Source organism: Canis lupus, chromosome 38 (assembly GCF_048164855.1).
Source record: "Canis lupus baileyi chromosome 38, mCanLup2.hap1, whole genome shotgun sequence".
Lineage (NCBI taxonomy): Eukaryota > Metazoa > Chordata > Mammalia > Carnivora > Canidae > Canis > Canis lupus.
In genome coordinates, this window is record NC_132875.1 from 8,476,032 (window position 1) to 8,501,068 (window position 25,037).

Genomic DNA, 25,037 nt, shown 5'->3' on the forward strand with positions numbered 1-25,037 from the left:
AAAACTGAAACTGTGTCCCGGTAAAGAGTAACACTCCCATTCCTCCTCCCCGGGGTCCCAGAAGCCATCATTCTACTGTCTGCTTCTGAGTCTGTCTGACTATAGTCAGGGAGGTATCTCTTGTGATTGGAATCATACAGTATTTGTCCCTTTGTGGCTGACTTATTTCACTTAGCATCATGTCTTCAATGCAGCAGCATGGGCCAAAATCTCCTTCCTTTTTAAGGCTGAATAACATTCCATTCTGTACATCTATTACCTCTTGCTTATTCCATTCATCTGTCGTCAGACACTTGGGTTGCTTCCCCCTGTTGGCCATCGTCAAGAGTGCTGCTATGGACCTGGGTGTATGTGCCTCACTCTCTAAATGGATCAAAAGGTTTAAACCACACAGGAGATTATCAAAAGAACTATCTCTACACCCTCAAATTTAGAAAATAATTCAATCCCCAATCCCAGAGAGGATATCGAGGCAAAATCATGATTCCAAAGCCCGACATGTGGTGCTGCCAAAAGCCATAACAGATTCAGAATGGAAAAATTCTTCTTAGAAGACGCTTCTAAGGGAAGAAGCGCAAATGGTTTTATTTGAAGCATTCACCCGTCATTGCCAGGTGATCACAATCCAGAGTTTAATTACGGCACCGTGTTTACCATATTTAGGGGAGACCACCTCACCCTGCAGTCTGCTCTCTCACAGGGTAGCAGTTGAGGCATTGCTGCCTTCAGCACATTGTCATGGTTCAAAATAAGAACACGGCTAAAAGGGATTCTAAACAAGGATTTATTTTCTGCCTGAGAAGCTTAAAATGTGGACACCACCAGCAACAGCCAATGCTTGTGAGCACGGTGTAATGGAGAGGAAGACAAAGGTTCGCCCAGTCCTCCAGCCCATGCCCAGAACACCATCTGCCAGCATATAGATTGCAAAATGTCAGCCACACATCTGTTGAAAAGGGGCTCCTCCTACAGGAAGCGAGCTGGTGGGGCAGGGGGCACTAATATAATTAAAACTTCAAGGCACCATGTAATACAGGAAAATGTGGTTGAGCAACACATTGCTAAGTCTTGAAATCTTTATTTTGTTTCTTTTCAGAAGCACTGCGAGCATCATGAAAAGAATACAGCTTTAAGAACTAAGCTTCACCCCACCAAGCATTAACGGAGGCCAGAAACTATGTGAACAATCTTACTTGACATCCCCAAGACGTTTATATCTGTCCAAGGAAAAACCAGAGGGGGAAGCATGTTAATTTTCTCAGCCTTTTGATAGCACATATACAAGATCTCTTAGCCCCACAAAAAGCTCCAACTATTCTCTAGAACTTCAAATGCCTTAAAATATAGACTTGCATTTATCTTGGCCACATTAACGAGATCTGTTTGACCAATACATTTATATTTATGATGACTAAGGGCAGATTATGGTTGTTAAAATTTGTCCTTGGGACATGAAAACACTCCTCTGTCATTAATACATTTTGTAATATAAACTATGATGTCAGGTCAACGTAAAGGGTAAAAACGTTCCTAAAGTATGCACACATCATTTTTTAAAGCAATTGAGCCTAATGGAATAACAAAGGTCATCATAACAAACCATTACAGCCTTGGTCTTGGCAACTCTGGCCACAGAAGAATCTCCAAGAAACGATCATCATTCCTCCAATGTTATGGCATCCAGACGACAGGAATGGCTTGCAAATGAGTCATACAGGCTCAGATCCTCAGTAGCTATGTGAGCGCTGGACGATCAATTATTCATGTGTTTACAAAGAGCTTTCCCGGTTGATGTTAACCAGAGCTGCTTGCAGAGAAGAGCTCTCCAGCTGTCCTCGGCCATCCTGGGCCTCCAACTAACAAGCCACTTTAATTGCTGGGCAAGTCATCTGGAAGGTGCCCCTCCCCTAGGCCAAGTAAACCCCATCCCTTTGAAACTTCATCAGGTGTAAAAATATTAATCAGAAATAATTACGACAATACTTTATTTACAATACTCCCAGCAAATCCCAAAGAGAGACAGAGAGAGAGAGAGAGAGAAGTGAGCCTTGACTTCTATCCCACAGGGTACTACCAGAACCGGAGTCTGGAATACTGGTCGGGTATTGGGAGAAGGCATAGAGCAGGAAATGAAGGGAAAGAGTCAGGGGCCGTGGGTTTCATGAGGGAGGTAGGAGGAAGAGCAGTCTAGAATGCTCTGTGAGGGTAAGGGAACATGACCAAGGACCACCAAGGGTGAATAGATTAGGTTGGTCAATAGCCAACATGAGTGAACTTGACCTACCCATCCAAATCAGCCTTGGAAGAAGCTAGATGAGAAGATACTTCTCAGCCCCTTTGGTTACTACAGCCTGTCCAGGAAGACTAATAATGTGATTAGGGCAACTCCTCTTTCTGAGCTAGGCCAAAGAGGACGGGACCAGATGGCCAGTCCCCTATCAGCTTTGTTTTGAGGGAGGACAGGATCACCGTCAGAACGGCTGCCTGGGCCCCTTCCTCTGCATAGAGTACAGTCAAAGCAGACAAAGGGATACCTCAGGTACACTTCTATTATCCCAATTCCAAGAGCATTTGTTGAATCCTTCGACCAGATTCTTCCTCTTGCTTGAAGTTGGGCAACTTCAGACACTATCATAACTCACTTGTCCATTTCTAAGAAAGTGGTAGAAGCAAACACTGTTCTTGCAAATGTAAGATTGTGGGATAAAGTGAGTATATTTGTATGGGCAGGGGCAATAGGACCCCTGGGGTTGTCCTGCTGAATGTAGTGGGGAGCAATTCTAGTTGACAAGTCACGAGGGAAAGGAAAAGCTAACAGATGGGAAGATAGTGCCCCTCCCTGGTGCGTAAAGCATCCTGGAGAACTGGTGTGGTGCTGTTGTGAGGCCAAGGCTAGAGTCTGTGTCCACCCCCTCAACCCTGATCCACCACCCTATCCACCCATGAATGCAGGTTTGGAAAATGAGTCACAGGAAAGGAATGCATCTCCCCAAGGCCCATGAGAGGAGAGCTGGTCTAAGACGCTCTCGCCACACCTCCTTTTTTAGCCTTTTAAGCCTCAGTCCAGGGACCAGGGATAAGACAAGAGGAAGCATCCCAAGAGAGGTCTCCTTCATGTGGTTGGGGGCTCTTTTAACTTCTTCAGCCTTCTCATGGGGGCACCACTCCTGCTCATCGTGACTTCTTGCCCCTGGCTGGTGCTCCCTCTAGAGATCTGGGGGTCAGAACACGTTTCTCAGGAGGCCATCAGATATGAGTTTGGGGAAGGGCAGTGTTAAACAGAACTCTTCATTGCAGGTCCCAAGCCTCCAGTGAGTTGCTAGGCCTTTGAAGAAATCCTAAAGAGAGGCCTGAAGGACTTCCCAGAGTTATTGGCCCATGGATCCTTTTTAGGCAAAGTTCCAGAATCTCAGGGACCAACAAAACCTAGGGAAGTGTAGTGTTAGGGTAGAGCACCAACCCACTGGTTAGACCTACAATCGAAGCCTGGTGTGAGAGGCACTCCAGCCATTTGAGTGACTCTTGACCACCTGCTCTCCACCATCAAGGACCACTCCAATTTGTGACACTATCGGAATTCTGGGGACACATGCCAGGAGCTCCGGCCTGCCATCGCTGTCGGTGACAGCCTCACAGATAGTCTCCCAAAGTCACAAGCTGGCCTGGCCTCCACACACTCTTACCAAATTGGCAGCCCCCAACAAGCACACCTCCTCACCTTGCCCCCACAGCTCTAAGGGCAGAAAGACAGGAGGATCTCTCATTGCCACACAACTGCCGGATTTCCGTCGGGCCTAATTTGATTCTTTTCTGCCCTTGTGTGTAGAAGTCGTTGCTCTGTCTCCTGGTTGTGAAGCTCCAACTTTCTCTGTGGAAAAGCCATGAAAGTGAGCCTTGGAGCAGTCTGCCCGGCGGAGCTTTTCTCACAGTTTTCTTTTCAGGATCTCCAGCTCCTGGTTGGTAACTCTCTGCTGTGATTACAGCACAAAGTTGCCACCCAGAATGAAACACAACACCCATCAGGAGTGGATATTTTGGCTTGACCTCGAATGTCCATCACCCACAAGCTGTAAGACCTTTCTGAGAGTCTGAGACCGTCTATACTCCCGATCCTATATTTCAAGTGGAATTGTGTGCAAATGTTCAATATCCAAAATAAACGAACGAGACATCAGCCCGGCCTTTGGCATGAACCAACTCATTAAATATAAAATAAACACAAGTAAATGGCTTTTAAATCTCGCTGACGGAAAGCTTGGCAACTGCTCTGAGATTCTAGAGGTCATTGGAACTTCTCTGTCCAGACAGGAATCTTCCTCACATTCTGAGGGGCAGAAGGGGACTCTCGACAAATGATGGTGTCCGAACCCCCTCTGCATGACAATGACAGGGTCTGCAGGAAGTATGGCCTTTGACACCGAATGGGTCACCGGGGAAGTCAATGTTACTATTCACAAAGGGTTAGAAATTTGGGTCCAAGGCATTCAGCTGGCCACTGATTACAAATCTCTGGGAACAGCCACCAAACCAGCCTTGGGTTTCTCACCGGTGCCTAACCACTGGCCACCCTCAGAGTCAATGTTCACACAGTTTCTTAAATCCTGTGTGCATCCTGTCATGGGTTCCCAAGGTCCCATTAGAAACGTGACTCGCTGAACTCTTATTTTTGCTTCAAGTCATCTGTAGTTTCAGCATAAAGTGGATTTATCAGGGAAGGTGATGGGCCAGATCACCCGATTAATCGTTTTCATTCTCCGCTTCACACCATGTGTGCGGAAAACATACTGCGATCATCCGCCAACCAGAAAACATATACGTGTGCACCTGTTAACTTCTAACGTTACCTCAGAGCTCGGCTAGATTCCAATGATTACTATCCTCTTTTATAAACCCGATGTGGAAAATGCACGGCTTTTGGTAAAAAGCATGTTCACTTGACAGCCCGTCAAAGATGGGTGTTCGCCTGGGGAAGCCGTGTGTGAGCAGGTCCATTTGTAAGAGCCCGGGCCCTGGTCAGGCAGCAGAATTATTGCCCGTTCACATCAGTCAGCCTCAGAGTCTGATTTCTGTGCCAAGAAGTTAGTAAGATCTGAAACTAGTCAAAGTAGCTTCCATTTACTTACAGTTTGGGAACATTTTTTCATGATTTGGTCAGCTTCCTAAGAACAAAATGCCAAATGGCTCATCAGATCTTAGAGTTAAATCATTGGATCAGTAGAAAGATTAGATACTGGTTTTTAATGAACTAGAACACGCTTTCCTTTTCTCCTCTGAAAGGTTTTTGGTGGTTTATTTCAGATCACAAAATCACATTGCTTCTCATCCATGGACTCTAGAACTTTCTCACCCCAAATGTGAAGAGGTGTACCCAGTCATGAGTTGACGGGCCCAGCAAGGATCCTGGAGGGCTTTGTGACAGCACAGCCACCCTCCTGAGAGCTTTTAGGAAATCAGATACCTATAACTGAGAAGCAAAGAGCACCTGGAGGGGGTACCCCTCACTTCTATAAAAAAAAAAAATTTCAGGAATGGAAAATTAAAACCCATCGACAGTATTTTTTTCAATCTTTTCCACAGCATGGGCTGAGCTATCAGTCAACACCACTAGGTGGCATGCTCTCCAGTTGGCTTCTTTTTGCTCCTCTGCCGAGGGGGCACCATCATTTCCCTGGGGGATATTAAAGGGCACCTCAGACAACATGGAACTAGCAGTCTTCCCCTCGCTAGGGCTACTGCCCACTGTCTTATGTTGGAAAACTTTTGGAAAACCAAGATGTATCTGATATTTTGTCTCAAGGTGAGGAAGTTTGCGTCTTGCTTTTCACACGTTCCATATCAGAGTCTGACAGCAACGCTGCTCTCATGAGTTGACTTTCTACCCTAACCTGTCTGCCATTCTCCAGCCCAGAAACACCGTGTGCTACGAAGAATCCATCAAATCCTCAGGGACATTGTCTGAGATGCAAGAGGGTCAGATCCCAGAGATCTATGGAAAAGTAACATCTCAAGCATTTCCTGAAGGTCGGGCTTCTCAAAAGCTAGTCTAGGGCCCGAGGAGAAGAGTGATGTGACACTCCAAGCCTTATTTGGGGAGCTAGTTCATTCCCATCGCATTCTTCCAGAACATTCTTCTCTCTTGCCCACTTTTCCCCTTGCTCTTCTCTTCTCTTTCCCTACAGAGTGGTATTGAGATGAGGGAGGTTAGCCCTCTGGATGGCTAAATGGAAAAGAAGGAAAATGAATCCCACAGTCGTAGTTACACAAGGGATTTGTAGAATTTTGTCTTGTCACTTAAATGACTTACTGAAGTCCTCTTAAGTTATCAAGACTGTATTTCTTCACCTTGTGCAAAGACACTGGGGAACACTGAGGCACAAGGACGTCCGAAAGACCAAAAACCTGAAGTCACAGACCTAAGGAAAGTGCTGAGGTGTCAGTTCCAGAACTGTGCTTCCAGTGTTGGTGTTTTTGAGGACATTTTTTTAAAGGTATCTGATCTTCCAGGACATGATTCCCATCATTGGCCCAGTAGGTACACAGGGTCTGCCACTTTGATTGCCCCTGGATTTTCCAGAACAAAATATTGCCCAAAGAGTGGTGACTTTCCATATAGCTTCTGCTCAGAAGGGTCACACAGACGATAACTGCAAGAGGAGGAAGATCATGATGAGTCACAAACAGAAGCAAGAGCTCCAACAGCATATGATTCCTTCTCAGCTCAAGTAAATGTCCAACCCCCCGACCCAACAGGGCCACCCGCCAGGTGGTCCCACTCCGGACAGCGTCATTTCCACCAGAGTCTAACAGAACAACGCCCCCTGCAGTTGTGCGGTGAGCAGTGAGCCCAGGGCACAAACTACCGAAGTGCACCTGATGGCCACACCCCCACATCTTTCCCCCATGGAACATTCCCTTTTTCAGCATGAAGTGATGAGGGACTTGAGATGTTTAGACATACTTTACCACCTTCCTTTTCCCTGGCATCTCTCCTCCTGGCTTTTCCATGTTGCTCACCAGAGCCACCATCCTACCAGTCCCTCAGGCTTGGAACCCTGGAAGCATCTAGTACACCCCTCAGTCTCCACCGCTTGTCCATAGTTGCCAAGTCCTCAGGTCCTTCCTGCACCGTATCACTGAATTCGCTCGCTGTTTCTCCCACGGCCACAACCTTGCTTCCAGCACACTCCGACCATTGTCACAACTTCTTGTCATCTTAACCGGCCTCCTTTCCCCATTCTCCACTCCCCGACTTCTAATTCATTGTTGGTACTACGCCACATTACTTCCTCAGGTTTGCTCTGGTCTTCTCAGGCCTGGGCTCGGGAACTGTCAATGGTTCCCCAGTGCCCAAAAAAGAACATTCCAGCTCTTCAGCGGGGTGTGCAAGCCTCTCTACCTGGCCCAGCAGCTTTTTCCAACCTGTCACCCTCTGCCCCTCCCCTGCACCTGCAGAGCTCTCCCCTAGATTCCTCAGTGTCCTCTTGTCTTGCTTCGCATATTACAGGCTCCGAGAGGCCTGTGGGATGCCTCCTTTCCACTCCCCCACGTGTTAAAATCCTACCTTCCCTTCAAGGCCTGACTCACATCCCACGACCCATAGGAGGGAAGCCTGAGACCTCCCTGCCTGCCCCCGGAACACTCACATGCCTTGGCCTGCAGTCAGGGCACTTGTCTGTCTGTCTGCAAGACAGAAGGTCCCTGGAGAGCAGCAGTTGTAACAAACTTATCCTGCTCACACCCAGCGCTGGGCCCCACGGTCACCAGTGACCCAGAATCACTTGTGGAATGGATAGCTGTGCGGGTGAGTAAAAGCCCCATGAGAACCAGCATGAGGGGGCCTGGGTGGCTCAGTGGTGGAGCATCTGCCTCCAGGGTCCTGGAATCGGGTCCCGCATCAGGCTCCCCACAGGGAGCCTGCTTCTCCCTCTGCCTGTGTCCTGCCTCTCTCTCTCTCTATGTCTATCATAAATAAATAAATAAATAAATAAATAAATAAATAAATAAATCAATCAATCAATCAATCAATCTTTAAAAAAATAAAAAAGGGGGAAAAAGTCTTTGTGGCGACCTGGGCCTTATTTTGTTCTTCAAATCAGAAATGGGGGATAAGCAACCAGAACAGGAGAGGATCAAATCCAGAGGTTCCTTCCCGGACTCTGGGCTCCCCGCCAGACTGCAGGTGCCCTGCGCGGCCTGCTCACAGCGGCGGGCCTGCAGCCTGGTACGCTGCCTGGCATGTTGTGGCCCCTCCAGAAAGGTCGACTGAACGAACAAAGGGGCAATCGAGTGGATGAAAGGCGTGAGCTGCTGCTCCGGACTGCCCTGCCTCACCCCCAGGACTCCCTGGCTCAGCACTCGGGTACCCACAATGACCTTGGACCCTGGGAACCCAGGCGCCTGCCCTCACCTGCCTCTCCGGTCAGTGTGCAATACCAGTGACATTTTAGGATCTGGGTCCATCAGAGAGCAGCCTCTTCAGGATGGGGCCAGATGGGCTACTTTTATGGCTTGGGAATTCTCCTTTCTGCCAAGTTCTACAGCCTGGGTCCTCGGTTCTGATTATCTCGGGTGGAGGAGGGCGGGTACTGAAAGTGGGACTTTGGTGCCTCTTCTCACACGGGAATCTCCTAATCCTTACAACAGGCGCAGGTGACAACGTGAGTTACCTCCCCTTGCAGGTGAGTCTCGGAGGAGTAACCAGAGTGCCCCAGAGCACAGATCTACGGGGTCAGGCCGGGTCCGGCCACCCTACCTGCAGTCACCATGCTTCCTACCCAGGATGCGATGGGTCCCTGGTCACCTATATGCCTTCTGGGTCCATGCACAAACTTGAGAAAAATTGGGCAGGTCAATATTATTCATTCTTGAGGCACCTGGGTGGGCTGAGTCAGTTGAGTGTCTGCCTTTGGCTGGGATCATGATCCTAGGGTGCTGAGATCCAGTCCTGCACTAGGCTCCCTGCTCCGTGGAGAGCCTGCTTCTCCCTCTCCCTTTGCCTGCCACTCCCCCTGCTTGTGCGCTCTCTCTCTCTGTTAATTAAATTTTTAAAATCGTAAAAAATTTTATATTATTAATTCTTGTACACAGGGTTTGGCTACTCAGAGGTTTCACCTGCCTGTTCCCATCAGCCACTCACATAGACACTCACTCCCCTACCAGGTAACTTGGAGGGGAGGGCCCCTCCCAGCCCAGCCCAGCCCAGGAAACAGCACAAAGTGAGGCAAGAAAAGTTGGTTTGTAGGAGCGCAGGCTGGGTCACCTGGTCTGCAAGTGGCAGTCCATTTCTCCGCCTAGGAATGGAAAGGGGCAGCTTTCCATTCCCCACCTCCCTCCCCAGGCTTCCCCCACCTGCAGCTCCCCCTAACACCTGGGCAGGACCGTGGGGAGCCCCGTAAGGGAGGTCGGCGGCGGCCCCTTGTGGGGCTGAGCGGTACTGCGAGCGGCCTGGGACCACAGGCACACCTAGCTTTGTTCAACCCCCTGCACACACGCTGTTTATCTTACCTGGATCCTCTATGATTTTCTTTCTTTTTTCTTTTTTTTTTTTTAAGATTTTATTTATTCATTTGACACAGAAATTTGAGTGCGAGTGAGGGACAAGGGCAGAAGGAGAAGGTCAAGCAGACTCCCCAATGAACAGGGAACCCGAAGTGGGGCTGGATCTCAGGACCCCAGGATCATGACCTGAGCCCAAGGCAGGCGCTTAACCCACTGAGCTCAACCACTGAGGCACCCAGGTGCTCCTGATTTTTTTCAAATATATATTTTTTGGTTGGGATTAATAAATTACAAACTCATTTAAAAGCTCCTTTCTTGGGGATCCCTGGGTGGCTCAGCGGTTTGGTGCCTGCCTTTGGCCCAGGGTGCGATCCTGGAGTCCCAGGATCGAGTCCCACGTTGGGCTCCCTGTGTGGAGCCTGCTTCTCCCTCTGCCTCTGCCTCTCTCTCTCTCTCTCTCTCTCTCTCTGTCTATCATAAATAAATAAAAATAAATCTTAAAAAAAAAATAAAGCTAGTTTCTTGGGGGCAACTGAGTGGCTCAGGGGTTGAGCATCTGCCTTTGGCTCAGGTTGGGATCCCAGGGTCCTGAGATCAAGTCTTGTCAAGTTCCCCACAGGGAGCCTGCTTCTCCCTCTGCCTGTGTCTCTGCCTCTGTGTGTGTGTGTGTGTCTCATGAATAAATAAATCAAATCTTTTAAAAAAATAGAAATAAAAAAACAAAAGCTCCTTTCTTGAGGTACCTGGAAGCCTCAGTCGGTTAAGCATCTGCCTTTTGCTCAAGTCATGATCTCAGAGTCCCGGGCTCGAGCCCTGTGTTGGGCTCTCTGCTCAATGGGGAGTCTGCTTCTCCCTCTCCCTCTGCGCTCTCCCTATTCGTGTTCTTTCTCTCATGCAATGTCAAATAAACAAATAAATCTTTAAAAAAAAAAAAACAAAATCCTTTCTTAATGCATTTTGTTTTCCAATGAATAGGAAACATATGACTACTCCAATGAGCAGAGGTCCAAGCCACTTCGTTTAACATAAACAAAGGTCTCCAAACTGAAAGGGTGGTGTGTGAGTGCAAACACCACTACCTGTAAAGTCCTGTGCACCATGAGGGCTCCTCATTATTTTCTCTGCCTGGTCTGCTTGGTTACTAGCCAATGCCCAGGGCATGATTACAAACAGGGTGTCTGGTTCACCGCTGGGTCCCTACCCTAGGGAACAGGTCACTTCTGAGGCCTCACAACCTACTATCCCTATGGCCAGGTTAAGAATGATGCAGCACTTGAAGGTAGCTCAGAGGAGGGGAGCCCTAGAGGCTGAGCAGATCTGAGCTGGGTTTTATTTAATGCAGCTTCAGAGGGCAGAGAGAAGCGTATCCAGGCTTCTCCTTCTCCCAGAAGGCGTCAAGTTCATAGACTATCAACAACCAGCACCCACATGGCCATTGTGTACAATATTTTACCATCTATTTTCTTTTTTTTTTAAGATTTCATTTATTTATTCATGAGAGACACAGGCAGAGGGGGAAGCAGGCTCCCTGCGCGGAACCCGATGTGGGACTCCATCCCACAGGGGTCAGGACCGAAGCCAAAGGCAGATGCTCAACCACTGAGCCATCCAAGCAGCCCTCATCTATTTTCTAAAATCATATTTCCTGCCTTATTCTGATCAACCAAGAGAGGTATTATTAGTCTAATTTTTATTAGTCTAGTTTTTACCAATAAAGAAGCTGAAGCATCAAGAAGCTAAGTGACTTGCCAAGGTCACCCAATCAGCTGGTGACAGAGCCAGATGGAGCTGGGGGTGGGGGCTGTCTGTCTCTTCCCACGGTATTACCGCTATATCTTTCTGTCTTTAGCTCAACACAGCCTCACACAAGTGGCAAACGTCCTTACTGTCCAAGTATTCACATGTCCAACAAAACTTTTGCATCTACTAAGCAAACATGCTTTCCCCTTTCTATTAGGAGCCAGACGTCACGGAAGCAGCAAAGAAAGACTCCCACCACTTCTTAAGCCAGAGGGATCAATATGGAAGTCACTCTCCCTTAAGGATGAAAAGAGTAGGGACACCTGGGTGGCTCGTTGGTTGAGCGTCTGCCTTTGGCTCAGGTCGTGATCCTGGGGTCCTGGGATCGAGTCCTGCATCGGGCTCCCAGCAGGGAACATGCTTCTCCCTCTGCTTGTGTCTCTGCCTCTCTCATGAATAAATAAATAAAATCTTCAAAAAAAGAAAGAAAAAGAAAGAGAAAGAAAGAAGAAAGAAAGAAAGAGAAAGAAAGAAAGAAAGAAAGAAAGAAAGAAAGAGAAAGAAAGAAAGAGAAAGAAAGAAAGAAAGAAAGAAAGAAAGAAAGAAAGAAAGAAAGAAAGAAAGAAAGAAAGAAAGAAAGAAAAAGAAAAGAGTAGAGGGTGCCTGGGTGGCTCAGTCGGTTGAGGGTCCAACTCTTGGTTTTGGCTCAGGTCACAATCTCAGGATCCCGGGATTGAGCCCCGTGTCGGGCTCCACACTCAGCGCAGAGTCTGCTTGGGACTCTCTCTCCCCGCCCCTCTGTCGTCCCTCCTCCCTTTTCTAAAATAAAATAAATAAATGAAATCAGAAAGAAAGAAAGAGAACAGAGAACAGAAAACAGTAATCCCATCTTCATATTCCCCACTAGCCAGCAGGCCTCCCAAATGCCGCCCACTGGGAGGATTTTGTAGACCAAGTGTCCCCTGAGCCTCCGTCTGGCAGATGCTCAGCGGAGCCAGACGCATTTCTTTTCCCCTCGTTGCTTTGCCATCCTGCCCTCTGCGAGGGGGGCGCAGGCTTCACTAGGTCAGGCTGGCAGAGGTCTCCCTGCCGAGAAGCTGCATTCACAGCCCCTGAGGACACAGGAAAACGCAGACTGGCTCCGAGCAACCTGCCCGAGAGCGGGGAAGGTCTTCTGGCCACCACTGTTTGCTTCACTTCCCATGACTTATGTCAGGGGGCTGGGCCTCTCTCGGCCACCTGTCCCCGAGAGCACAGAGATTACTGCATCTTGGCCATCTCCATCCCCAGAGCAGACAGGACAGGACACCTGGGCCGGCTGCTGCGTCTCCTGGGGTGTCAGGAGCCGGCGGGGGTGACCACTGGCCAGGATAGGGCCCGCAGAAGATCAGGGGAACTGCGCTGCGCCCCCCACCTGCTGGCCCTCACTCTGCACTGGGGTCACTCGTCCCCGTCCCACAAACACGGCTTCCCAGGGAGGCGAGCCCTAAAGAGTCAGAGGATGGATGGAAACACGAAGGCTTTCAGGAAGCTATTCCTGGCGGCAGAGGCACTTCCTGAATCCAGAGGGAAGGGGCCGCAGGCACCGAGTAGCATCACCCTTCCGTGCTGGTCGGTCCCCAAAACCACCCAGCTGGTCTGCACACAGAATCACCCAGATCTGTCCTACCCGCCTCCTTTCAGAGGGACGAACACCCCCGTCTGCTGAGGAGCTCAAGAGTGGGCAGCAGAGCCAGGGTTCCTGACTCCCCCCGGCCTCCTCCCGCCTCTGTGGCCCCAGGAAGGAGCAAGACCGGATTCCGCTTTGTCCTGACGCTGAAAGAGTGAGAGCATTTGGAGCAACAGCCAGCGGGGCCTCGCTGCTTCTCAAAGCCCCACTCCCCTGACTGCTGTTCCAACACACGCCGCGTATGAGGCCTCCCAGACACGCAGACGAGCCGAGCTTTGTAGCAAACGTCCACTTACAACGGCCTGGACCCTACACCTAGCTGTATTTCCTTTATCCTACCTTTATCTAGCCATCAATTCTCATTTTCTAGTGTTTTTTGTTTTTGTTTTTAAAGATTTTTTATTTATTCATCACACACACACACACACACAGAGGCAGAGACACAGGCAGAGGGAGAAGCAGGCTCCATGCAGGGACCCTGACATGGGACTCGATCCCCGGTCTCCAGGATCACGCCCTGGGCCGAAGGCAGCGCTAAACCGCTGAGCCGCCCCGGGCTGCCCTCAAGTGTTTTCAAATAAGTGACAGACATCAGGGGACTTCATCTCTGAACAGCTCAGCTGGCGTGTCAGGCAGGCCCTAGGCTTAAAATCTGCTTTACTCGGGACGCCACTCGGGTGGCCCAGCGGTTGGTAGCATCATAATATATATAATTCGCCAAAATACCTAAGCAATGCATTTCTTAAATTGGTCCGTTTGAATCGTGAATTCTAAACGAGAAATAAAATTATTTGTGCAGCCAGGCATTCTCACAAGCACGGTAACCCAAGCTACCCCGTCACTAGGACCCCCTGCAGCTCCCAGACTGTGTGTCCCTGGTGTTTTCACTGCAGAGATCAAGCGGCCCAGACTCACCTCTTCAGGGTCTCCAGCGGCTCCTTCCCGCTCATGACGCCGGTGTCTGGGTCCACCGTGGTTAAAATGCACCTGGACGCACACACACAGAGCATCATACGAGGGACAACGCCGACTGACCCTGCCCCCCACCCCGCCAGGTGGAAGCTCCTTACCGAGAACAAGCCATTACTCTTTTCAGTATCACGTCCCCAATAAGAATCTCATCCCATGAATCCTGGGGGACAAAGCACAAAATTCACATGAGCACTTCCAAGCCCTGGGGCTGACACACACCTGGGTAGGGACTCCACGGGAGGTGCGTCCCCAACAAAGCCACTTAGGCCAAAGATGGCAGTTGAGGACATGGACCCTCAGAAGCCACATACCTTCTGGTCCCCTCTCTGCCTGTGACATGTCAGCTCATCCTCCCAAAGGGCAGTGCTCCCTCTGCTCTCACTGGCCAAACTTCCCCTGAGGGATGCCAGTGGAGTGGGGTGGAGGGTAGGAATGGAAGGGTCAGGCTGATAGCGGGTGTGGATGACAGAGAGAGAGGGTTTGGAGGGGGATCAGTCTACACTGTGCATGCCTCAGGGGGTTTTATATCCCAACGCCCTTCTCTCTGCATCCCCACTGGCCTGGGAACAAAGTGCTCCAGCCCAGGGGGCTCCTCGGGCATTTGCCCACAGCCTGGGTCACTGGTGCCTACTTTTCGGGACAAATCAAATCGATGGACTTGCCATCAGGGGAGATAGGAAAAGCTAATGATCATGATGTTTTCTGAAGTTTCAGACATTCTGAGAGAAAGCCCTGTTGTAGGTTTACCTGCACAAGCAAGAATGGATCTGGAGGTTTAGGGGAACAAAGCCTCAGGTTGCTCTGGTCAGGGCATGTTTTACGGAAAAGATAGGATTTGAATGGAACCTTCCAGAACAGAGACTTTGGAAGGCACAAAAGAAGGGTGAGAAGACTCGGAATAATTAGAAGGAAGACACTCAGGAGACAAAGGACATCTGATCATAGTCTTGAACTTCTTACCCCGGGAGAGAAGTGCCAGCTGCCCGAGGGCTTAAGACAAAAATTCTTGAATTAAAACCAACCCACCCACTCCTTTGTTGGTCACAAGCCAGAGACCTGCAGACTCAGAATTTTAACTCTGAGAAGATGTATCATTCTTGCTATAAGTTGCAGTGTTTAATCATAAAATGGGTCTCGGGACGCCTGGGTGGTTCAGTGGTTGAGCATCTGCCTTTCAGGTCATGATCCTGGGGTCCTGGGATCGAGTCCCACATCGGGCTCCCCGCAGGGAGCCTGCTTCTCCCTCTGCCTGTGTCTCTGCCTCTCTCTGTGTCTCTCATGAATAAGTAAAGAAAAATTTTAAGAATAAATTTCAAAATGAAATAAAATAATAAAGTAATAGTAAAAATAGAATAGAATTTAAAAATAAAATATAAAATAAAATAAAATAAAATAAAATAAAATAAAATAAAAAATAAAATAAAATAAATAAAATAAAATAAAATAAAATAAAATAAAATAAAATAAAATAGGTCTCTTAACTGCAGGTGTCACAATGATCCATAAAGCTGGTCACCTGGATTAGGGCAGCCCCAGCCCATTTTGCCCACCAGGGGGCACTACGGTCATGAAAAACAAAAGAAGAGAAATATGGGTTTTGGTTAAGAAATTAACTTATTATTAATTAAAGAAGTATTTCCAGAGCCCCTTTTATGGACACTAGCAACTGCTGAAGATTGAGTCAAGATAAATAAGGTAAAAAAAAAAAAAAAACATTCCACCATAGGAAAGCCAGAGATGTGATGGGGTCTGGGGCCTGAGCAGGAGCAGACCCGTGGTGGCCCTCACGTCCCCTCCAGTCTGGGTCAGGAACACCCCCGGGCCACCTAACACCCTGCGCTCACCGCCCTCCCGGCCTGCCTCGCTGGCCTGCTCACCACCTGACCACCCAGGACTGTGATCTCCGCAGAAGCAACCGTGCTGCCTACGCGTCTATCCAGAGGCCACAGGCGGCAGAGGAACCAACTCACAGTGCACAAGTGACACGCTAGTACAACGTGTGCTCTGCCAGTGTTGTAGGACATCCGACTGAAAATGTGAAATGTTCCCAGTTAGGGGGTGCTCAGAGTTGGAAACGAGGGCTTCTAGGACAAGATGCAGTGCAAACCAGTCTAAATCGGAGGTCCTACTCTGGGTGGGTCCTTCCCATTCAATGTCATCTATTTATGACCATCTTGGAACTTCACGGTAGGAAACACGACCCAGGGCACAAGGATCGCCAGGGAAGGAAATTTAAAGTCGGTCACAGGGGCACCTGAGTGGCTCAGCGGTTGCAAGTCTGCCTTCGGCTCAGGGTCCTGGGATCGAGTCCGCATCGGGCTCCTTGTGGGAACCTGCTTCTCCCTCTGCCTGTGTCTCTGCCTCTCTCGGTGTCTCTCATAAATAAATAAATAAATAAATAAATAAATAAATAAATAAAATCTTAAAAAAAAAAAAAAAAGCCGGTCACATTTGGGGGAATGCCTGAGCCAGGCCCCTGGTCACTCTGATTGTAGGACAGAAACCATCCCCCACTGCTCTAGGACACTTTCTACACCCAAGAGCTTCTCCGCAGATTATCGGCCTTGATTCTTACAGCTGCCATCAGGGGAGGAGCCAGCTGAAATCATCTGTATGTTCTAACTGCAAGGAGCAGAGGCCTCGAGGGGTGCAAGGTCTTGTCCACAATCTCCCTTTGATTAAATAAATAAAATCTTTCTTTAAAATAGAAAGTTAAGGGGCAGCCCGGGTGGCTCAGCGGTTTAGCGCCACCTTTAGCCCAGGGCCTGATCCTGGAGACCTGGGATCGAGTCCCACATCGGGCTCCCTGCATGGAGCCTGGATCTCTGCCTCTGTGTGTGTGTGTGTTTGTGTGTGTCATGAATAAATAAATAAAATCATAAATAAATAAATAAATAAATAAATAAATAAATAAATAAATAGTTAAATCCTAAGAAAGGGACAAGGAAAACATCGTACTACCTCTGCATATGCATCACATCCTGAAATCACGATACTGGGCCTGAAGTTAGTCATTTTAACTTTCTTCTCCAGCCTGGAGTTGAGATCTGCCAACGATGCCTCAGAAAGGACCAAGAATGGGCTGGCATCTGCATACGCAATCTGGTAAGGAAATAGAAATGGTTAGAACGTGGCATACAGAAGTCACGTGTGTCTAGTTCCTGGAACCCTCTCCTCCCTCCACCTGCATGTGCACACACACACACACACACAATATTTCTAAATATTTCTTTAGTTCTTTATATAGAAAAATGAGAGTAGTTCAGAAGTCATAAGTAGCCTTGCAGACAGGAATTATGTGATGGAATGAGGACAACATGGCCTTGGGATCGAGAGCTGCCACTGGCCAAGTGCCCTTAAGGAAGCCACTCCACCTTCCTCTGCCTCAACTTCCCCAAGATTGATGGGCTCGATGGCCTCAATACAGGTGATAAAAATGCTCACTGATTCCATGGATTCCTATTTTTTATGCAACCTGCATATCAACATCCAGTCCATTTACTGACCATTTATGTAATTTTTTTTAATGGCCACAGCATTGTGCTACCAACCCTCCTTTTATGATGAACCCTTGCAGCCTTCTTCCTGGAAGAGCCAACCTGATCACTTTAAGTCTGTGCATCTCCATACCCACACTCACTTGCCCACCTGTCACCCGGCAATTGCAATCACACAGTACAAAGGTTGGACTCCACACTCAATTACAGAATAGTGTGGAAAAGATCCAGACGCAGAACAGTTGTGAAGCCCTGTAGGCACTGGACGCCTTACATAAGGAGGAAGGTAGATGGCCATGGTCAAAATGCAAGAGTCCCCCAAATCAGGAAGCACAGATGAAGCCCCCAAAGGAAGGGCTTTATTTTTGCCTGTTGTTCATAATCCCAAACTGCCTGGGAGCTGCTTGGCAAAATGACAGAGCGGAGCTCAGAGGACAGGCTGCCCTGCCTGATGGGCCCTGCACTCCTGACAAAACCTGGACACACCAAAGGCCAAAGCCAAGGGAGGCTCCTCTGACCTGGTCTGTGGGCCGGAACACGTCCATCATTTGGTGAGGATATCTCGGTCGCAGGTGAGGCTCGAAGTGCACCAGGCGATAGGGCTGCGTCTTCAGGAAGCTAGTTATCCACTGGGCCGCAGCCTCTCCACAGTCCCTGCCCTCGACCTCCAGGCCATGCACTCTGCAGGGGGTGGCGGGAGCAAAGAAGGCCGGTGGCTTTGAAAATCCAGACACCCCACCACGGTCTACAACATACCGGAAAAGCTGTGATGTCCCTGTGGTTCCTTAATTACCTGGAAACATAATTTTAGCCTGGCCCTGCCTCCGAACCCCTGGGTAAGCCTCAGTGAAGTCACAGCTTCAAGTCCTGCTCTCCCCCATTTTACAACAGAGGGGTACCTACCTGTGCCTCCCATCTGGAAGGAACGCACGGGAGAATAAAATAATATCCCGTGCCTGAAAAGATGCTGAGTTGTCTGGAAGAAAACCAATGCATCTATGAAGTAAACTCACAATTACTGCAACATCTGGTTCACCCAGCTGGACGGGAACCAGAAATCTGAATGGGCCCAGCTATACGTTATCCGTATGATGATAATGAAACTAGATACAGCAAAGTATGTGAAAATGTTCTATAAAATCTAAAACATTATAGACAACAATAATCATCTAATTTGATTTGATTGTTAGCAATAAACATAGGATTTGAAGCCTTCCCCTGCCCCAGACACGCAATACGCAGGACTGCATAGGAGTCGCGTGTGTCTCACAGATGCAGAGAGGAAAGGAACCGTGTAGGCAAGTGTTCCCCAAGTGTAGGACCATTGCTATTGCGGGTATTCAAGGTGAGAGCGGTACGTGCCGACGACAGGAAAGCTTCTGTTCAGTTTCACGCTAGTAAGGCTCTAACTTCTAGCAGCACAGCATAATAATCTCTTTTTAAAAAGAAAAAAAAAAAAAAAAAAAAACAGACCTCGGGTCCAGACACCTCTGCAGGCAATATTTCTAGCTAGAATTAGGTAACATTCTGTTTTTTAAAGATTTTATTTTTTAAAGAGTTTATTTAACCATTTGAGAGAGAGTGAGAGCACAAGCAGGGGAGGGGCAGAGGGAGAAGCAGGGAGCCCAACACGGGGCTCAGTCCCAGAACTGTGGGATCATGACCTGAGCTGAAGGCAGACACTTAACCAGCTGAGCCACCCAGGGGCCCCTTTAGCATATTTACTATTTCAATTGCCTTCTCCACACGGCAAATTGTATAGGTACCCATGTAAGGTTTCCTTTTAAGTAGGTTCTACACCCAGCACAGAGCCCAGTGCAGGGTTTGAACTCACAAGACCCGAGCTGACATCAAGCATCAGACACTTAAACTGACTAAGCCACCCAGGCACCCCAAGTTTCCTTTTTAAAAATAAATGCCAAAAGGAGAAAAAATGAGTGGGAAATATCAGAAAGGGAGACAGAACACGAAAGACTCCTAACTCTGGGAAACGAACTAGGGGGGGTGGAAGGGGAGGTGGGCAGGGGCTGGGGGTGACTGGGTGATGGGCACTGAGGGGGGCACTTGATGGGATGAGCACTGGGCGTTATTCTATATGTTGGCAAATTGAACACCAATAAAAAATAAATTTATAAAAATAAAAAAATAAAATAAAATAAAATTTATAATTCCAAAAAATAAAATAAAAATAAAAATAAAAATAAATGCCAAATTGAACTTAAAAACAAATGTAAAAAAAATAAAAAATAATAATAATAAATAAAAATAAATGCCTTTAAGGTATTTTTAAGACACTGAACCAATTTGAAGAAATACATTAATACAGTTGACTCTTGAACAACGTGGGGGTTAGAGGTGTCAACTCTCCATGCAGTGGAAATCCCACAGATAACTGTTGAGTCCCCCAAAACTTAACTACTAATAGCCTACTATTGACCAGAAGCCTCACGGATAACAAACAGGTGATGAACACATATCTTGTACGTTATTTGTATTATCTACCCTATTCTTACAATAAAGCTAAAGAAAAGAGAGCTTTAATTTTTTTTAGGATTTTATTTATTTATTCATGAGAGACACAGAGAGAGAGAGGCAGAGACACAGGCAGAGGGAGAAGCAGGCTCCCTGCGGGGACCCTGATGTGGGACCCCAGGATCACGACCCGAGCCGGAGGCAGACGCTCAACCAGTGGGCCACCCAGGAGTCCCATAAAGAAAATGTTATTTTTTTTTTTAAGAAAATGTTATTAAGAGAGTCATAAAGAAGAAATAAATCTGCAGGACTGTACTATACTTATTGAAAAAAAATCTGCATGTAAGTGGACCCACAGAGTTCCAACTCGTTACTCAAGGGTCAGCTGTAAGAGTTGAGGTGGCCTGAGACCCAGCATAAAGCACGGCTGTGGTGTGCAAATGCCCGAAGTTTGGGAAAAAGGAAAGAGTCAGATAGACCTACTCAACCTGCATCCTTCTCCACAGAGGACTAGCTCAGTGACCTTGCAGATATTTCTTACTCTGTGTCTTAGTATCGTGCCAACTCTCAGGTCCCGGATGTGCTCAGTAGGTGGTAGTCATCACTCTAGTTTGGTTGTTTCTTCCCCCCAGTTATTTCAAGTTCACTTTCTTCTCTTATGATCCTTTGTATTTCTGGGGTATCAGTTTTACCGTCTCCTCTTTCGTTCTTGAGTCTGCGCTCCTTTTTTCTTAATTAACCCAGCTAAAAGTTCGTCAATTTTATCTTTTCAAAGCTCCAGCTCTTATGTGTGCAACTATATTCAAATTTTTTTTAAAAAATGAAAATAAATACACCAGTTCTTCATTTTGTTGATCTTTTCTATTATTGTTCTGGCCTCTGTTTCATTTATTTCTGCTCTGATCTTTGTTATTTCCTTCCTTATGTTAACTTCAGGCTTTCATGTGCTCTTGTTCTAACTCCTTGAAGTATAAAATGAGGCTGTTTATTTGAGGTTTTTTTTTTAATGTCGGCATTTATCACTGTAAGCTTCGCTCTGAGAACCGCTTTTGCTGCATCCCACAGGTTTTGGTAAATTGTGTTTCCATTTTCGTTTGTTTCAAGATTTTTTTAAAGTTTCCCTTTCGATTTCTTCTTTGATTCACTGGTTGTTCAGAAGTGTACTGTTCAATGTCTGCATGTTTGTAAACTTTGCAGCTTTCCCCCTATTTTGTTTTCTGGTTTCGTATCATCGTGGTTGTAAAACTATTTGATACGATTTCAATCCCAGGTTTGCTGACTTGTTTCGTGACCTAGAATGTTCCTTGTGTGCTTGAGCAGAACGTATATTCTGTCGCTGTTGGAGAGAATGTCCAGTCAATGTCTGTTAGGCTCCGCTTGGTGTGAAGCAGGGTTCAAGGCCAACATTTCATTATCGATTTTCTCTCTGCATGATCTATCCATCACTGAAAGTGGGATATACTAAAGTCCTAACTATTGTTATATTGTCCATTTCCGTTACTATTTGCTTACTATATTTAGGAACTCCAAGGTGGAGGTATATATATATATATATGTATATATATATATATATATACATATATATATATTTACGATTGGTATATATTCTTGATGAATTTATCCCTTTTCATTATCTTCATTGTCTCTTATCATAGTCTTTGGCTGAAAGTCTACCTTGTTTGATTAAATATAGCAACCCTTGCTCTCTTTTGGTTTACACGTGTGTAGAGTATCTTTTCTCAACCCTTCACCCAGAGCCTACGTGTGTCCCTAAAACTGAAGTGAGTCTCTTAGAGAATATATATATATATATATATATATATATATATATATATATATATATATATCTTATTTATCCATCTAGCCTCTGTGTCTATGATTGCAGAATTTAATCCATTTCCTTTAAATTACTGATAACTAGGGGGGCCTGGGTGGCTCAGGCTCAGTCAGTCAAGCACCTGATTCTTGATTTTGGCTCAGGTCATGATCTCAGGATCATGAGATCGAGCCAAATGTTGGGCTGGGCGTGAAGCCTGCTTAAGATTCTCTCTCTCTCCCTCTCCGTCTGCCCCTCCTCAACAGCTCTTGTGCACAGGTGCGTACAAGCACACTCTTTCTCTGAAAATGAAAAATTGATAACTAAGGACAAATTAATACCATCTTATTATTTTGTAATTCCCTTGTTCCTTTCTTCCTCTTTTTCTATCTTCTTTGGTAAATTGATGATTTTCCATAGTGGGATGCTTTGATTCCCTTCCCTTTATCTTCTATGATTCTACTGCAGGTTTTTTGGCTTTTGGTTACCATATGGTTTAATTAAAACATCTTAAAGATATAGCAGTCTATTTTATGCTGATAACTTAATTTTTATCCCATATAAAAACCCTACTCGGGCAGCCCCCGTGGCGCAGCGGTTTAGCACCGCCTGCAGCCCAGGGCATGATCCTGGAGACCTGGGATCGAGTCCCACGTCAGGCTCTCTGTATGATGCCTGCTTCTCCCTCTGCCTCTCTCTCTCTCTCTCTCTGTCTCTATGAATAAATAAATAAATAAATCTTTTTTTAAAAACCCTACTCTTTTACTTCCCACTCCCCTTTATGTTTCTGATGTCATATTTCACCTGTTTTTATATTGCGTATTTATTAACAAATTATTGTGGCTACAGTTCTAATATTCTTATCCTTTAACCATTATGCTAGAGTTAAGTGATGAACACACTACATGTTACAGTATTAAAGTATTCCGAATTTGATTCTCTGTTTACTTTTTTTTGTTTCGTTTCATTTTGTTTTTGTTTTTACTAATCCCTGCACCCAATAAGGTGCTCAAACTCACAACCCCAAGATCAAGAGTCACATGCTCTACCGACTGAGCCAGCCAGGCGCCCCAATTCTCCATTTACTTTTATCAGTGTGTTGTATATTTTCATATGCTTTCATCTTACTAATTAGCATCTTTTCTTTTCAGCTTGAAGAATTTAGCATCACCAAGAGAGCAAAAGAACCTAGTAACCCATTTCAAAGACATAGGGGTCTTTTAGCCTTTCTCATAAGGCAGATGTAGCAGTGATGAACTCCCTAAGCTTGTGGTTGTCTGAGAAAGTCCTTATCTGTCTGTCCTTCATTTTCTAAAGGATAACTTTGCCAAAGAGAATATTCTTGAATGGCAATATTCTTGATCATTCCACTCTCTCCTAGCCTGTAAGGTGTCTACTGAGAAGTTGGCTGATAGCTTTACAGGGGTTCCCTTGAAAGTTACAGGCTTCTCGTCTCCTGCTGCTTTTAAGATTCTTTTTCTTTGATTTTTTGATGGTTTTATTATAATATCTCGGAGGGGCTTCATTTGAGTTTATTTAGTGACCTATAAGCTTCATGAACTTGGATGCAAAGGTCTCCCCAGATTTAGGCAGCTGCCAGTCATTACTTCTTTAAATAACTTTTCTACCACTTCCACTGTTCTTCTTCTTCTGGAACTCCAATAATTCACCAATAGTTTCTTTTAATGGTAACCCGTATTGCACATGGACTTTTTTCACTCTTTTTCATTCACCTTAATTTGTTCTCCTCTGAGTGGATCATTTCAAAGGTCTGGTCTTCAACCCCACAGATTCCTCCCTTGGCTTGACCCATGTTGCTGTTGATAATACTCATTTTTCATTTCACTCGTTTTATTCTTCAGCTGTAGAATTTCTATTGTTTTTTTTTTAATAATTTCTATCTCTTTAACTTCTTTGTCCATTTATCATTTTCCTGTTTTCACTGAATTGTCTCTTCATGTTTTCTTGTATCTTATGGAGTTTCCTTAAAACAGCATTTGAATGCTTAATTGGGTAAATCACATACCCCTATGTCTTTGAAATGGGTTACTAGGTTCTTTTGCTCTCTTGGTGATGTCATGTTTCATTGACTTTTCATGTTCCTTGGGGTTTCTGTGTTGCTGACTTCATATTTGAGTAGGAGTTACCTTCTCCAGTCTTTTCCAACTGCCTTCGGTAGAGAAGATTCATAAATATGAGGTCTTTAAATTAGCAAAATTTGGGGTGCCTGGGTGGCTCAGTTAAGCATCTGCCTTCGGCTTGGGTTATGATCCCAGGGTCCTGGATTGAACCCCACGTCGGGTTCCCTGCTCAGCAAGGAGTCTGCGTCTCCCTCTCTTTCCCACTCCTGCTTTCTGTCACTATCTCTCTCTCGAATAAATAACTAAAATCTTTAAAAATAAAAAATAAAAATAATTTAGTACAATTTGGGGGCATCTGGGTGGCTCAGCTGGTTGAGAGTCTGCCTTCAGCTCAGCTCATGATCTCAGGGTCCTAGGAATGAGCTCTGAGTCAGGCTTGGCAAGGAACCTGCTTCTCCCTCTCCCTCTGCCTGCCACTGACCCTACTCGTGCTCTCTGTCAAATAAATAAAATTTTTTTTAAATTAAAATTAAAGATTAAATAAATTAGCACAATTTGTTCTCTGCCTTCTTCCTTTCTCTTCCCACATTTCTGTGTTCTGAGCAACTTCGTATGGATTGTATGGCAGTTCTGTTTTTAAATTTTTAAGGAAAATTCATACTGTCTTCCATAGTGGCTGCACCAATTTACATTCCCACCAACAGTGCAGAATGCACATCCTCCCTAACACTTGGTATCTCTCTTTTTTTTATATAAATTTATTTTTTATTGATGTTCAATTTGCCAACATATAGAATAACACCCAGTGCTCATCCCGTCAAGTGCCCACCTCAGTGTCCATCACCCAGTCACCCCCACCCCCCACCCACCTCCCCTTCCACCACCCCTAGTTCATTTCCCAGAGTTAGGAGTCTTTCATGTTCTGTCTCCCTTTCTGATATTTCCCACTCATTTTTTCTCCTTTCCCCTTTATTCCCTTTCACTATTTTTTATATTCCCCAAATGAATGAGACCATATAATGTTTGTCTTTTTGATAATAGCCAATCTGACACATGTAAGGTGATATCTCATTGCGGTTTTGATTTGCATTTTCCGGATGATGAATGACATTGAGCACCTTTCCATGTACCTGTTGGCCATTGTAGGTCTTCCATGGAAAGATGTCTATTTGGTCCTGCTGTTCATTTTTAAATTGGATTTTTTTTCTTCTAAGATTTCATTGTATGGGTTCTTCTTATATTTTGGTTATTAACCCCTCATCAGATATATGATTTGCAAATAATTTTTCCCA

At 46.2% G+C, this 25,037-nt stretch overlaps 1 protein-coding gene across 3 annotated transcripts in view; it reads right to left on the reverse strand.

Annotated features, from left to right (window-relative positions):
- Positions 1-1,062: 1,062 nt before the first annotated feature.
- The window catches only part of MTARC1 (mitochondrial amidoxime reducing component 1), a 30,518-nt gene continuing 6,543 nt past the window's right edge, over positions 1,063-25,037 (reverse strand). Inside the window, exons 3-8 of one of the 3 annotated variants that reach the window (XM_072814516.1) lie at positions 17,895-18,057; positions 16,841-16,981; positions 13,978-14,039; positions 13,823-13,894; positions 12,908-13,053; positions 1,063-6,644 (exon numbers count right to left, since the gene is read on the reverse strand). In XM_072814516.1, the coding sequence (XP_072670617.1) occupies positions 12,918-13,053; positions 13,823-13,894; positions 13,978-14,039; positions 16,841-16,981; positions 17,895-18,057 (574 nt within the window). In that variant the 3' untranslated portion in view covers positions 1,063-6,644; positions 12,908-12,917. Of the gene's footprint in view, positions 6,645-11,844; positions 12,058-12,907; positions 13,054-13,822; positions 13,895-13,977; positions 14,040-16,840; positions 16,982-17,894; positions 18,058-25,037 lie in introns of those variants that run through there. The other 2 variants (XM_072814517.1, XM_072814518.1) reach the window with 2 other exon arrangements.